We start from the raw sequence: 16,773 nt of genomic DNA, 5'->3' as shown, positions 1-16,773 counted from the left end.
TGAAGAATAATGTAATGATTTATCTAATAATGAGACCACTCTAGATAGTGAGGTAACAGAGTAGAAGTCACAATTTTCAGCGCAAACTTGATTGCAATGATCCACTAGCAGGGCAGACATAAACAGGAGATGAATTCCAAGACAGAGTACTTTCCGGATTGTGAAAGTTTATAAAAATCTGATGGAGGAAACAAGTTTTTATATAAAGGTCAACATAATACAATGTAAACAAGACAACAGGGAACAAAAAAGTTTAAGTTCTATATTATCAACACTGTATACTGAATACAAGAGTGGGGCATCAAGTAATGGGGAGGGGGGTGGGGGTAGAAAAAAACGATGAGAAGAACATAGAAACATAGAAAAATAGGTGGAGTAGACCATTCGGCCCTTCGAGACAGCACCGCTATTCAATATGATCATGGCTGATAATAAAAAAATCAGTACCCCTTTCATGCTTTTTCCCCATATCCTTTGATTCCTTAAAACCGAGATGAGGAGAACGTTTTGCACACAGAGAGTGGTGAATCTCTGGAACTCTCTGCCACACAGGGTAGTTGAGGCCAGTTCATTGACTATATTTAAGAGGGAGTTAGATGTGGCCCTTGTGGCCAAGGGGATCAGAGGGTATGGAGAGAAGGCAGGTACGGGATACTGAGTTGGATGATCAGCCATGATCATATTAAATGGCGGTGCAGGCTCGAAGGGCCGAATGGCCTACTCCTGCACCTAATTTCTATGTTTCTATGTTTAACCTCAAGAGCTAAATCTAACTCTCTCTTGAAAACATCCACTGCCTTCTGTGGCAGAGAATTCCACAGATTCACAACTCTCGGAGTGAAGACGTTTTTCCTCATCTCAGTCTTAAATGGCCTTCCCCTTATTCTTAAACTGTAACCCCTGGTTCTGGACTCCAACATCGGGAACATTTTTCCTGTATCTAGCCTGTCCAATCCTTTAAGAATTTTGTATGTTTCTATAAGATTCCCTCTCATCCTTCTAAATTCCAGTGAATACAAGACCAGTCGACCCATTCTTTACTCATGTGTCAGTCCCGCCATCCGAGGAATTAACCTGGTGAACCGACGCTGCACTCCCATAATAGCAATAATGCCCTTCCTCAAATTTTGAGACCAAAATTGCACACAGGGCCCTGGTGCAGTCTCACCAGGGCCCTGTACAACTGCAATAGGACCTCCTTGCTCCTAAACTCAAATCCTCTCGCAATGAACGCCAAGTAGAATGTCACTCGGGGAACTGCTGTTTATGTACAAAGCCACAATGAAACTTGCATAATCTTTCCTGCCAATGATTTCTAGCTTACAGCGTCTCAGAAAATTGATTACGGTCAACACCTCAAGTTAGCAGGCTCTACTCTTACAGTATCAGCATATTGAACAATGGAGGACGCGGCGGGGGGCGGGGGGGCGGGGACGGGGGGGGCGGGACCATCATGAGGGAGGTGGGGGGAGAACAATGGACAATGTGGGGGGGGAAGTTGGGAGACAAAGGACAATGGGGACCCGGCGTGAAGGAACCGCTGTGGGGGGGGGGGAAAACAAAAGGTGGAGCCGGCATGTTTTGTAACTTTGTCAGTGCCGTAGGTGGCTGCTATTTGTATACATTGTGTATGCAAGCAAAGAATCTCACCGTGCCTATAAAGTATTCCTATTCCTATTCCAACTGTTCTTTCAGATATTTTTTCCTACCATCTAAACATCTGTCTGCTTGCATTGTTCTCAAAAACTGAAGACTGCTTCCCCAATTATATACCCCACCCACTAACTTGTTTTTTTTGCAAAGTAAAAGTGCACAGTGAATAACTTAATTATATGAATGATTTATTTCAGAAGGATTATCTTGTCAAATTGATAAAAATATAATTAAGCAGAAAAATTCATACCCTTGACAATACATTTTGTCAGTAGATCAGCAAACACAAAGTAGATATAGACTAATTTTATTCTTGATAGATACAAAACCTAAATGAGAGTCCTTTCCCAACTAGTGGTTCTCTTAAACGTGGAATTATATTAACATCAGTACTGAATTAGGCTGCACAATTTAAATGCAAACCGAATTTTGGTTTATTGGCTTCCATTTTTTCTCCTACTGGGTGTATCCACTGGGTGTATCCACAGAGATATTTAGTGCTCAGTTTGTAGATTTTTTACAGCACATTAACATGCAAAACCATGTAATTACAAGGAAGCTCGTATCCATGCTTGCAGGGAGCTAACCTAGCCAGATATTTGATAGCGAATTGCACGACATAAAATGAACTGTTTCTTTCAAATTAAATTCCATTAGTTTAATTTATACACTAAAATCCAAAATGGCAGTCAAAGGTTTGCTGAAAACTTGCAAATGCGTGCTGAATGCAAATCTGACTACCTTTGAGCTTTAATAGCAGTAAAGAACAGGAAATACTGTCACCACAGTTTCCTTCTCACTGTTTTATATAATATGCATTTCACATGTAAACAAAACATTCACAATGAAAGAATGGAGCTGCACCATAAAACATTTAAATGTTTTTTAAGCCTACATTCAAGGCACAAATCATTTGAACACTTCATTATTGCCCTGTCTACATTACTGCTGTTCTATTATAATTAACTTTACACAATTAGCTGCAACACCGATGTCAGTTGCTTGGTAAACCCTTGGTGGGACACATGCATCACATTGATTCTCAAAACCAAAATAGATGTCAAGTTGCAAATGTCTTGAACCAACCTGCACAACCCTGATCCTATGTCCACAGCAGAACACTATAGTCCACCTTCTACATTTGTTTTCTTTTCTAATTAAATTTTTGCTCTAAAGTCTTGTTTTTTTTGCAGTCTTCGTTTGTTTAGAAAGGTTGTGCTATGTATAATTTACTTTTGTGCGTTTCTGAGTCTATATGCCAGTGAATCTGCTGCAGCCAGATTTTTTAATGCACCTGTACCTCACCTTGTGTGTACGTGATAAATTCGACTTGCTCAATAGATTTTGCACAAATGTGCTAAATCATGCAACTTAAAAACTTGCGTTACATTCACATCATAGTGATCCAATAAACTGGTACAAAAATATATCATGATTATTTCACTGCAATCAGAACCAAAGTAGATTGAAATTGGAATGTTGCACTAGATTTCAGATTACCACTTCAGAGAAGCCATTCAGTCTAACAATTGCAGCTATTACTTTACCATCTAAAACCATTTTAGTGCTTAGTTGCCCCATGACAATCCTGCAATTTTGATATTGGTATTTATATAAATATATTGGGTAACAAGGCAAAGAAGTTACGAGATTGGTATCCTGAAGCCCAGTCCACAGATCTAAATGCACATTTGTATCTGATCATGTCAGCTGCTTCAATAGCATAAGAAAAAGACAATACAGTGGCTTGCAAAGGTATTCATACCCCTTGAACTTTTCCACATTTTGTCACGTTACAACCACAAACGTAAATGTATTTTATTGGGATTTTATGTGATAGACCAACACAAAGTGGCGCATAATTGTGAAGTGGAAGGAAAATGATACATGGTTTTCAAATTTTTTTACAAATAAAAAACTGAAAAGTGTGGCGTGCAAAAGTATTCAGCCCCCCCGAGTCAATACTTTGTAGAACCACCTTTCGCTGCAATTACAGCTGCAAGTCTTTTGGGGTATGTCTCTACCAGCTTTACACATCTAGAGACTGAAATTTTTGCCCATTCTTCTTTGCAAAATAGCTCAAGCTCAGTCAGATTGGATGGAGTGCGTCTGTGAACAGCAATTTAAGTCTTGCCATAGATTCTCAATTGGATTTAGGCTGGACTTTGACTGGGCCATTCTAACACATGAATATGCTTTGATCTAAACCATTCCATTGTAGCTCTGGCTGTATGTTTAGGGTCGTTGTCCTGCTGGAAGGTGAACCTCCGCCCCAGTCTCAAGTCTTTTGCAGACTCTAACAGGTTTTCTTCCAAGATTGCCCTGTATTTGGCTCCATCCATCTTCCCATCAACTCTGACCAGCTTCCCTGTCCCTGCTGAAAAAAAGCATCCCCACAGCATGATGCTGCCACCACCATGTTTCACAGTGGGGATGGTGTGTTCAGGGTGATGTGCAGAGTTTAGTTTTCCGCCACACATAGCGTTTTGCATTTAGGCCAAAAACTTCAATTTTGGTCTCATCTGACCAGAGCACCTTCCTCCACATGTTTGCTGTGTCCCCCACATGGCTTGTGGCAAACTGCAAACAGGACTTTTATGGCTTTTTTTCAACAATGGCTTTCTTCTTGCCACTCTTCCATAAAGGCCCGATTTGTGGAGTGCACGACTAATAGTTGTCCTGTGGACAGATTCTCCCACCTGAGCTGTGGATCTCTGCAGTTCCTCCAGAGTTACCATGGGCCTCTTGGCTGCTTCTCTGATCAATGCTCTCCTTGCCCAGCCTGTCAGTTTAGGTGGACGGCCATGTCTTGGTAGGTTTGCAGTTGTGCCATACTCTTTCCATTTTTGGATGATGGATTGAACAGTGCTCTGTGAGATGTACAAAGCTTGGGATATTTTTTTATAACCTAACCCTGCTTTAAACTTCTCCACAACTTTATCCCTGACCTGTCTGGTGTGTTCCTTGGGCTTCATGATGCTGTTTGTTCACTAATGTTCTCTAACAAACCTCTGAGGCCTTCACAGAACAGCTGTATTTATACTGAGATTAGATTACACACAAAATGGACTCTATTTACTAATTAGGTGACTTCTGAAGGCAATTGGTTGCACTGGATTTTATTTAGGGGTATCAGAGTAAAGGGGGCTGAATACTTTTGCACGCCACACTTTTCAGTTTTTTATTTGTAAAAAAATTTGAAAACCATGTATCATTTTCCTTCCACTTCACAAAACATGCGCCACTTTGTGTTGGTCTATCACATAAAATCCCAATAAAATACATTTACGTTTGTGGTTGTAACGTGACAAAATGTGGAAAAGTTCAAGGGGTATGAATACTTTTGCAAGCCACTGTATATGCCAGCCACCATCGATGTCTACATCTCACAAAAATATTACATTTTCTTGACAGATAAAATGTATTTCCTTCAATTGCAGTGACAAATGGTTTTATACTCTCAGATATCCATCTCTCAAAAAACTTAAGCACATGTAGTGATCCTTTCCAATTCCTTTTTATCTCAGGTCCACCCATATAGCCTCACTGGATGATCCTTCAGTAATGTTATCTCAGACTACTGCCATGATATTTTCCTTAACGAATAAATGAACACCCTCTTTTATCCCCACCTATATCACATCAGTACCCTGGAACATTATGTTGCCAGTCTTTGGCCAAGTTTCGATAATGACTATAACGGCCCTGTTGCACATACCCATCCACACAGAGTTCATCCGCCTTGCCCATCAGGCCTCTAGTATTGAAATAAATCCAATTTAATCCAACCGCGATTTCTTAGTTCCTGCCATGCTCCTGCCTATACGGTCTAGCAAACCTGTTCCCATTGACTCCTCTGCCGACATCCAGGCTCCCAACTGCCTCATTACTGCATTGGGATCCTATTCCCCAGCCAATCTTGTTTAAAGCCACCCGTGGCACTTGCAAGCCTACCTGCAGGATATTGGTCCCCCTCTAGTTCAAGTGCAACCCGTCCTTCTTGTACAGGTCACCTTTGCCCCAGAAGAGATAGCAAAGGCCCAAAAATGTGATTATCTGCCCCAGCTCCTTAGCCACATTTATCTGTCCTACCTTCCCATTCCTAAACTCACTAGTATACATCACTGGGATTAATCTGGATATTCCTGCCCTAAAGGTAAAGTTAGAAACGTAGTCAATAAAATCATAATGCAAGCTCCTGCTAAGGTTCCACGTACAAAAAGAGAACACAGGATGCCATCAAATGGCTATAAAACTTCAGCAAAACAACAGTTTTCAATCATTGCTTGCTTTAACCACAAGATCGAAACAGTACAGATGAGCACAATAGCCTTCAAATTTGATATACTCTATTTCCAGAGCACGTTGGTAGTGAAGAGCTATTCTTACATAAAAACATAGAAATTAGGTGCAGGAGTAGGCCATTCGGCCCTTCGAGCCTGCACCGCCATTTAATATGATCATGGCTGATCATCCAACTCAGTATCCCGTACCTGCCTTCTCTCCATACCCTCTGATCCCCTTGGCCACAAGGGCCACATCTAACTCCCTCTTAAATATAGCCAATGAACTGGCCTCAACTACCCTCTGTGGCAGAGAGTTCCAGAGATTCACCACTCTATGTGTGAAAAAAGTTCTCCTCATCTCTTTTTTAAAGGATTTCCCCCTTATCCTTAAGCTGTGACCCCTTGTCCTGGACTTCCCCAACATCGGGAACAATCTTCCTGCATCTAGCCTGTCCAACCCCTTAAGAATTTTGTACGTTTCTATAAGATCCCCTCTCAATCTCCTAAATTCTAGAGAGTATAAACCAATCTTACTTGATACTTACATTGCGACTCATGTGTTTGCTATATTGTAATGCTTGCTTCATGCCAGTAGCACCTACTTTAAAAAGTATCAACTTTCCAAAAATATGGGAATGATTGTTTTCCCGGCATCAGATCAGCAGCTTATTGAAATTGGTATTGGAAGAGGTAAATATACAATTCTTGCTGATGAGAATAAAAGTTCAGAGTTGGGTTCAAGAAATTTCCTCAAGGAGCAGGGAAGTGAAGAGGTAGATTCAAATCACAGTCTAGGTTCAAGTATTTTTTGTGCTTAATAAAATTATAGCAATTAATGGAAATATGAGAGACTTCAGTTTAAACAAAGATTTACAGCACATTAAAAGTAGACATTTAAGGACTGAGAATGTTTACCCCGCACTTTCAATTTTTGTATTTCAATTTAATCTCAGTTATGAAACTAGTTTTTTTAAATGTTTGGAAAAACATTAAGCTGCACAATTGCTAATTCTAATGCGTGCATTCTGTGCCGACTAATAAAGCCAGGCTAGTGGAGAATAATGATGGAAAGAAAATCTTATGTTCAAGAAAGCAATAAATACAATCTGCTTATAACATATAATTGGAAGTGTACGCTTTCAACATCTTCAGCAAAATAAATTACTGCCAAAAGCTCAATTTTCACTTCAAATTTGAGTACAAGGCTACCAGTCGCTACAATGTAATATTTTGCACAGAAATTCATTCTCCCATTACACCTGAAATATACGTTTACAGATATTTGGAAAATTATTCATGAATAATTTAAATGCTTCTTCACATGTTGTTACAACCGATTAACCCTCTTAAACTTGACCAGTCCCAGAACTCGGAATACTAGAATTAGACTGGAAAAAACAGGTAAGTTATCCAGAGCTCTCACTCAATTACATATCAATGGGAATACTGTTTAACAAAGTTTCCCGAACATAAATTAATAAAAGGGCATCATTCAAGCACGTTACAAAATGATTCCAGCACACGTGGCATTGTAAACTAGCAGTGAATCAAGGGCAACTGGGGAAAATCAAATTTTAAGAGAAAGTTCCAAAAGCCAAGAGAATAAGTAGGCATTGAAGTTTAACTACATAGGACCTGGCTATATTTAAGGTTCATAATCATAAATTATTTATTAAGCTCTGGTCATGTTCCCATTGGCCATGACATGGTCTGATTTATTTTTAATATGCAAAATCAATTACACTTTGGATGCAGCAATACTAAATTGTATTATCACAAGTTGGTTATCTTATGTGATTTTGTATTAAAAAGATATTTATAGACCAAAACCATGGAAAAGGTTTCTTCAGAGCAGAGCAGAAGACATTAATAGATCTCCACTGCGCTAAGAGACAAAATCTGCTGATCTCTATCATATATCACATCATATATCATATCATATCTATATACAGGTGCACAACCTTTTATCCGGTGTTCCGGAAACCGAAAAACTCCGAAAACCGGCCATTTTTTCCAGGATGTCGTCTGCACACCAAAGCTCGCGTTTGGCGCCAAACTTGACCCGAAACGACCCACGGTCAACCCAGGTCTGTACTACTGTAGCGGCTGCCTCCTCCCCGGAGACCGGGGAGACACTTAAACATCTGTAAATCATTGCTTAAATGTTAGTCAGTTAGTTTGGAGGGCTTTTATGTGAAGGGGGGGTTGAAGGGGTAAACTTTAATTCTTAGTCCCCTACCTGGTCGGAGAGGCGGGGAGCGGTCAATGCCTTACCGGGTCGCCATGCAGTAAGCTCCGCAGCGCTGTGGCCGCCAACTCCCAGCTGGGGCTGCGGGCGGCGCCGGTTGTAGCTCCGACCCCGGCAACTCTACCCCTGGCTGCGAGGCGCTCCAAATCCAGCGCCGCCCGCGACCGGACGCCCGCAGCCCCAGCTCCGCAAATGTTGGGAGTCGGCGGTGTCGCGCAGCGCTGGGATACCAGCGGGGAGCGGGCAATGCCTTACCGGGTTGCTGTGCGGTAAGCTCCCGGGCGCTGAGGCCGCCTTCGCCCAACGTTCGCGGAGCTGGGGCTGCGGGCATCCGGCCGCGGGCGGCGCTGGATTTGGAGCGCCGCGCAGCCAGGGGTCGAGTTGCCGGGGTCGGAGCTCCAGCCGGCGCCGCCCGCGGCCGGACGGAGCCCCCAGCTCCGCGATGTTGGGAGTCGCCGACCAGGTAGGGGACTAAGAATTAAAGTTTACCTCTTCACCCACCCACCCCACCACCACCACATAAAATCCCTCCAAACTAACTGACTAACATTTATGCAATGATTTACAACGATTCCCCGGTCTCCGGGGAGGAGGCAGTCGCTCCAGACTTTTCAAGCCGCCCGCGCTACCTACCTAATCTACGCTAAAAATCTTCCATTCGGAAATCCGAAAATGTCCGAAATCCAACAAGTGTCTGGTCCCAAGGCTTTCGGATAAAAGGTTGTGCACCTGTACTTTTAAAACTCTGTAGGTGTGTGGGTGTACAGCATTTTCCATTTGATTCATTATTCTGCGCAAACCAGATATAAAAATGCCGACATTTTTACCATTTCGCTAGCGATTTTACTTTTACATTTGCACATCCACTCCTTGGTCAATTATTTCCCCAGATTTTGAGTAAAATTGATTACAAAACTCAAATTTTAAGATCTGAACGGCTCTTACCAGCTCTGACGTCACAATGCCCACATGCCGACCAATCCAAGCCGCTTTCTCTCCCTCTGTCTTCATTTGGCAGCCCGGCTCTCCTCCACTACCCCCCCCCCCACCTCGAAGTACGCTCGCGCCACGCCTCCCACAGCTCCCACGCCCGCCCGTCAGCTGGCTCAGAGCCTCGCGACCAAACATGGCCGCTTGAGGCGTACGGCCACGCGGGACCGGTCCAGATTCGAACCGCGGAGGCATATGGTCCCGACATCATACTCACCAATCAGTTGGGCGGGAGGCGGGCCTACAGAATTTGGACATCGTATGGCGTCGGGCGGTGACATCATCAGGCAACGGCACGCCGGGCGGTGACGTCATAGCGCAACGCCACGCACTAGGCGTACGACGTCAAGACACTGCGTACGCCCTCAATGTGCCTGCGGGCCGACAAGCCGTTGGCGCGCGGGATTTTCGGACAGTGCAAGATTTTTGGAGCTCCGCGCGAAGTCGGGACCAGCCCAACGAGGCCGTTCCCCCCCTCCCTGTTCTCCCCCTCCCTGTTCCCCCTCTCTATCTCTCCCCTCCCTCTCCCACTCCCCCCCCCATTGTCCCCGTGTGACGCCGCATGCCCCCCCCCCCACCCCCACACCCCCCGCGCAACCACGCGTTGGAATAACAGACCAGGCACGTGCCGTGAGTAATTACTCAAGATAGGCAGTCAGTCGGCTTTAAAACAATACTTAAGGATAGGGGTACAGTGAGTGACATAAAAACTGACTGCAAAAGCTTTTATAGATACGTGAAGAGAAAAAGATAAGTTAAAACAAATGTAGGCCCCTTGCAGTCAGAAACAGGTGAATTGATCATGGGGAACAAGGACATGGCAGACCAATTGAATAACTACTTTGGTTCTGTCTTCACTAAGGAAGACATAAATAATCTGCCGGAAATAGCAGGGGACTGGGGGTCAAATGAGATGGAGGAACTGAGTGAAATCCAGGTTAGTCGGGAAGTGGTGTTAGGTAAATTAAATGGATTAAAGGCCGATAAATCCCCAGGGCCAGATAGGCTGCATCCCAGAGTATTTAAGGAAGTAGCCCCAGAAAGAGTGGATGCATTAGTGATAATTTTTCAAAACTTTTTAGATTCTGGAGTAGTTCCTGAGGACTGGAGGGTAGTTAATGTAACCCCACTTTTTAAAAATGGGGAGAGAGAAAACGGGGAATTGCAGACCAGTAGGTCTAACATTGGTAGTGGGGAAAATTATTAGTTATTAAAGATGGGACAGCAGCACATTTGGAAAGTGGTGAAATCATTGGACAGAGTCAGCATGGATTTATGAAAGGTAAATCATGTCTGACGACTTATAGAATTTTACGAGGATGTATTAATGATTTGGACGAGGGAATTGAATGCAACATCTCCAAGTTTGCGGATGACATGAAGCTGGAGGGCAGTGTTAGCTGTGAAGAGGATGCTAGGAAGGCTGCAAAGTGACTTGGATAGGTTGGGTGAGTGGGCAAATGCATGGCAGATGCAGTATTATGTGGATAAATGTGAGGTTATCCACTTTGGTGGCAAGACAAGGAAAGTAGACTATTATCTGAATGGTGGCCGATTAGGAAAAGGGGAGATGCAACGAGACCTGGGTGTCATGGTACACCAGTCATTGAAAGTAGGCATGCAGGTGCAGCAGGCAGTGAAGAAAGCGAATGGTATGTTAGCATTCATAGCAAAAGGATTTGAGTATTGGAGCAGGGAGGTTCTACTGCAGTTGTACAGGGTCTTGGTGAGACCACACTTGGAGTATTGCATACAGTTTTGGTCTCCTAATCTGAGGAAAGACATTCTTGCCACAGAGGGAGTACAGAGAAGGTTCACCAGACTGATTCCTGGGATGTCAGGACTTTCATATGAAGAAAGACTGGATAGACTCGGCTTGTACTCGCTGGAATTTAGAAGATTGAGGGGGGATCTTATAGAAACTTACAAAATTCTTAAGGGGTTGGACAGGCTAGATGCAAGAAGATTGTTCCTGATGTTGGGGAAGTCCAGAACAAGGGGTCACATACACAGTTTAAGGATAAGGGGGAAATATTTTAGGACCGAGATGAGAAAAACATTTTTCACACAGAGAGTGGTGAATCTCTGGAATTCTCTGCCACAGGAGGTAGTTGAGGCCAGTTCATTGGCTATATTTAAGAGGGAATTAGATGTGGCCCTTGTGGGTAAAGGGATCGGGGGTATGGAGAGAAGGCAGGGTACAAGATACTGAGTTGGATGATCAGCCATGATCATATTGAATGGCGGTGCAGGCTCGAAGGGCCGAATGGCCTACTCCTGCACCTATTTTCTATGTTTCTATGCTGCTCATGCGCAGTGCTACAAAGGCCCTCTGGGCAGCTGCTGATGTTACAATGCCTTTGCTGCTCTCGACCAGCTGCGCAGATTTTTCATGCGCAGACAGTTACGCTCCCCGCTCCCTTCCTCCTCTGCCCCCCACCTCTTTCCCCACGACCGTTCTTCAAAAGGTGCAGAAAGAACGCAAAAGTTCTGCAGATCGCGAGGTCACCGGCGCTCACGCGCTGAAGAACTTTCTCTCTCCTCGTGGCCGGCGCAGCTTGTGAAGCCATGCCCCTCCCCAGCGCGCTCACTCCAGCTGCGGGTTTCCAGTCAGGCCGGTTCTCTCTCCGCTTTTCGCAGCCCACTCACTCGCCCTTCCACCTCTCCCACCCCCCCCCCCCCTCTTCTCACCTCCTCCCCTCTCCCCCTCCCTCGCTCACCTCTGCTTTCCACCCATCACAGGGGACAACCTCCTCTCCGTCTCCCCGGCCCGATCGTCTCATGCTGGTGGGTGGGCTTCCCCCTCGCGTAAGCCATGATCAGCCGGTCCTCCGCAGCATTTGGCAGTCCTCAGCAGAGCCTATAGCGCGCGGGCCCTCGTGAGCTGCTGCCCCGCCGCACGCCTCCCTCTCTCCCCCCCCCTCTCTCTCCTACCTCCTCACACACCCCTCCTCTCTCTCTCCCACTCCCCTCCACCACCCTCCCTCCCCTAAACCCCCCAACCCCCCCCCCACCCCCCCCCCCCCTCCCCTTAGTGTGTGTGGGTGGTTCGTGTGCATGACGCCGCATGCCCGCCCCCCCCCCCCACCCCCCCCCCTCCCTGCAACCACGCGTTGGGGGAACAGACCCAACAGGTCTGCACTTGGTCTAGTAACTTATAAAACTCTGATCTTGGATGTGTGTGTGTGTGTGTGGGTGTGTGTGTGTGTACGTCTTTTCATATGTGATTCACATCTCCTCGAAAACCCGACGCGGTAACGGTGAAATTTGCACATATTCTGGTAGAGATTTACCTCATGACTTCAAAAATCCCCTCATCAGTTTTTTTAACTAAAATTGTTCACCAATCTGACATATTTTTTAAATCTAACTGCTGAAGCGAGCTGATGACGTCACAATGCCTTAGCTCCTCACGGCCAGCTGCGCAGAGTTTTCAACCTGTACCCATGAGCTGCGAGTTACGTGGCCCAGCTGCCCCCCCGGGCTCTGGATTGAATCCGATGACGAGTTACGTAAACCCCCCCCCCCTCCGACATTTTGTCGCCTCCCGACTCACAGTCCACTCGCACTTTTTTTTTCACAGCTGTGGCATGCAACAAACACCTGAGCTGCAACACGGAACTCGCCAGCCGCCCACCACCTCCGCGGCAGAGAGACCGTGCCCCACCTATACATGCAGTGTGAGACGCCGCAGCCCCCGCTCGAACATCCGAAGGGGCCGCTCCCCAAGCCCCGGACACATTCCAGCCCCACACTCCCGACACCCGTTACAGAAAGGGGAGGGCCTGGAGGGATGGGGGATCTTCCCATCCGTCTGCTCCTGGGCCCTGCCAAGATGGCCACCCGCGGGTCCAGGCAGCCGACGGCCGCACCGAGGTCGACCGCCTACCCCTCCTCCGGGAACACGCAGTGTCCACGGGGAACCCGGATGCCCTCCGCGAATGTTGGTCGCCGCAGGAGGTCGACGCTTCGTTGATAAAGTTGGTGATACATCAACTCGATGATCGCCTGCCTGCAAACTGTCAACACAGACAGTCCCTGATTGTGTCAAAACTCGCACTCGGGCCGGCCTTCCGCAGCGCCGCGCCCCTCCCTACCCCCCCTCTCCCCCTCCACCCCCCCCTTTGCCTGCCCATCCCCTCTCCCCTCCCTCCACCCCACCCCCCTTTCCCCTCCACCACCCTCCCACCACTCTGCCCCACTCCCCCCTTCCCCCCTCCCCCACCTCCTCCTCCCTGTGTGTGTGGGGGGAGGTTAGTGTGTGTGTGATGCCGCAGGCCCCCCACCCCGCAACCGCGCGTTGAGAGGATGGGACCCAATGGGTCCCCCCTGGTCTAGTTTATCTATAATAGTTCACAAAGCAGAGTGTGAGTTTTAGATAACATCTCCGAGATGAGAAATAGGGCATCGCAGACAGCTGCATCGGCAACTGTTCAGATGCAAGAGAAGCCATTACTGTCAATTCTCTAGCTGCACAGGACGTATAAAAACCACCAATGCTGGTGTCTCACATCTGGTGAGTATGTGAAGGGTGTCAAAGGTTATAGTGGTCATAACAGAAGGGATAATTTCTCATTTTCATAGTCAAAAGAATTCTGACTTTACCAAGAATGGATGTGTGACAATGCACAGGAGCAAACACAGCTTTGTTACTGAAAAAATTATCTAGAAAGACAGATTGATGACTCGAATGCAAGATCATATCGTACCAATGCAGCTAAGAAATTTAGTTAAACCTTGAAAATTGAAGTACATATCATTTAATCACCAGACTGTCAAAAAATCAATTTTGGTCATTAACATCTTTCAGGGAAGGAAAGAAAGGAGACAATCTGGCATCACCACCAAAGGATTGAATTATGCTCTTACCCACCGATTTAGAATGGTACCACAATTAGAATTGTACCACAATTAGGTTTTCCACATAAACACTTTACACTTGAATATTTCCTATGCAATTATTTTTCCTTCTCTACATTTAAATCCTGGTAAAGTTTCACCTCTAGATATGACAAAGGCTCCATATCTAAAAACACTTACTTGAATCTTCTGCCTATCAGAAGACTCCAAATTCCCAGGCAGTTCTGATGCATAAAAGTTACTTTGAGAATCAGTCAAGTCTTTCTTCATTCCTCCCATTGATCGAGATTTGAATGTGTAACTGACCCTCAAACTAGAGACAAAATAATACAAAAAATTACCTTTGCAAGAAATTAGCCTCTTCTCCTGCAGGCATTTCTTGTTATTAAAATGAACGGACACACTCCATTTCTGCTGAATGATTAATGCTTGCTGACATTTCCAGTCTTTTATTGGATTTTCATTCCAAGTTAATTTGCAACTGAATATTTTACAATATTCTCTTCCAGCTAACAGGAACTACAAACACTAAACAGCTGAAAAATACCAAGCACTAAAACTCATCTTTGTTGTTGTTGTTGTTGTTGTTATTTTCAACTTCAAATAAAAGTTGTCCACATTCAGAATTTTCACTCCCGAGAAATTTGGAGCCGTTAAACATGGGTACATCAGATTCTTTTGCACAATCAAATGCTCATTAAGAATGCAACCACACTGCTATAATTAGAGCGTTCATTGAGGCCAAATCGAAACAGATAAGATGTCATACAGCACATAACCCTCTGACCTTTTCGCCACCTCCAACGCAATCCCACCACTAGTTACATCTACCCATCCCCACCCCTTTCCGCAGAGACCGTTCCCTCCATAACTCCCTGGTTAGCTATCCCTTCCCTTCCCAACCAAACCATCCCCTCTCCAGGTACTTTCTCCTGCAACCGCAAGAGATGCAACACCTGTCCCTATACCTCATCCCTCAACTCTGTCCAAGGACCTTGACAGTCCTTTCAGGTAAGGCAGAGGTTCACCTGCATCTCCTCCAACCTCATCTGCTATATCTGCTATTCCTGGTAACTGTGTGGAATGAGCTTCCAGTGAAAACGGTGGAGGCAGGTTCGAAGTTATCATTTAAAAATAAATTAGATAGGTATATGGAAGGGAAAGGAATGGAGGGTTATGGTCTGAGTGCAGGTAGATGGGACTAGGTGAGAGTAAGTGTTCGGCACGGACTAGTAGGGCCGAGATGGCCTGTTTCCGTGCTGTAATTGTCATATGGTTATATGGTTGAGCAACTTCACTCAATCCGCCTAGACCTACACGATCTGCCGTTTGCTACATTTTAACTCCCCTTCCCACACTGACCTTTCTATCCAGGGGCTCTGCCACTGTCAGAGTGCAACCAAACGCAAATTGGAACAGCAACTTATATTTCGCTTGGGCAGCTTACAACCCAACAGTATGAATATTGATTTTTCTAACTTCAAATAACCCTAGCTTTCCCCCTTTCTCCATCCTTCCCCCATTCTGGTTCTCCGATTAGTTTCACTGTCTTCCTGATTACTTTTTCATTTGGTATGCCTCGTTGTCACCAACGAACAACTCTACATTTCCTTGAACATCGTCTGCTTTGATCTGTCGTTTTCACACCTTATATTCTCCTTGTACTCTTCCACGTATTCAGTTTCCTTATACCCCGACTCTCCGTCTGAAGAAGGGTCTCGACCGGAAACATCACCCATTCCTTCTCTCTAGAGATGTTGCCTGTCCTGTTCAGTTACTCCAGAATTTTGTGTCTATCATAGAAACATAGAAAATAGGTGCAGGAGTAGGCAATTTGACCCTTCGAGCCTGCACCGCCATTCAATATGATCATGGCTGATCATCCAACTCAGTATCCTGTTCCTGCCTTCTCTCCATACCCCCTGATCCCTTTAGCCACAAGGGCCACATCTAACTCCCTCTTAAATATAGCCAATGAACTGGCCTCAACTACCTTCTGCGGCAGAGAATTCCAGAGATTCACCACTCTCTGTGTGAAAAAAAAGTTTTCCTCATCTCTGTCCTAAAAGATTTCCCCCTTATCCTTAAACTATGACCCCTTGTTCTGGACTTCCCCCACATCGGGAACAATCTTCCTGCATCTAGCCTGTCCAACCGCTTAAGAATTTTGTAAGTATCATATCTATCATAGGCTTCTCCTAACGTGCTCTATGCCCAAAGACAAATTAGTCTAAAAAAGGTTCTATAATCTAAAAGAAAATCATTTTTTTTACCCAGATTTGGCTACAACCACAAACACAATTGATATTGGAGTGCATAAACATGAAATAAGAATCAAAAACTCAACAGTATTCTGCCCTCAGCATAATAAATGCTAATAATACACAAACCATGCTCCTTTCTGTGTTTCCCTGTTTCTCATGCCTCCTTTAAACTTAGCTGTTCACTCAGAAATTACAGTATTGCCTAGAACAGTATAAAAAACGAATTCAAAATGTTTCTGGGTATGAACAATTAACAATGGTACTGCAACATCTAGATTCTCAGACAGTCAAGTAGGAAGTAGTGCCCCCTTTAAAGTTGGTTACTGCTATCTTGCAGCCCAGCTGCATCTGATTGGTTGCAAGAGGAGCTGTTGCAGATGGAATGCAGCGTAGCAAAGTATGTGGTCATGCAATTTGGAAGTAGGAATAAGGGCCTTAGACTATTTTCAAAATGTGGAGAGGATTCAGAAAT

General features: G+C 45.1%; 1 protein-coding gene across 3 annotated transcripts in view; it reads right to left on the bottom strand.

Moving 5' to 3' along the window:
- The window catches only part of ccm2 (CCM2 scaffold protein), a 52,766-nt gene that overhangs the window by 30,490 nt on the left and 5,503 nt on the right, over positions 1-16,773 (bottom strand). The window contains exon 2 of one of the 3 annotated variants that reach the window (XM_055635529.1): positions 14,218-14,350. The exons of the other annotated variants lie outside the window; for them this stretch is intronic. Within the exon in view, the coding sequence (XP_055491504.1) occupies positions 14,218-14,350 (133 nt within the window). The remainder of the gene's footprint in view (positions 1-14,217; positions 14,351-16,773) is intronic. 3 annotated transcript variants of the gene reach the window in all.

The sequence above is a fragment of the Leucoraja erinacea genome, chromosome 5, assembly GCF_028641065.1.
Source record: "Leucoraja erinacea ecotype New England chromosome 5, Leri_hhj_1, whole genome shotgun sequence".
Lineage (NCBI taxonomy): Eukaryota > Metazoa > Chordata > Chondrichthyes > Rajiformes > Rajidae > Leucoraja > Leucoraja erinaceus.
The sequence above is the reverse complement of the archived record's forward strand: the minus strand, read 5'-3'. Positions and strand labels throughout refer to the sequence as shown.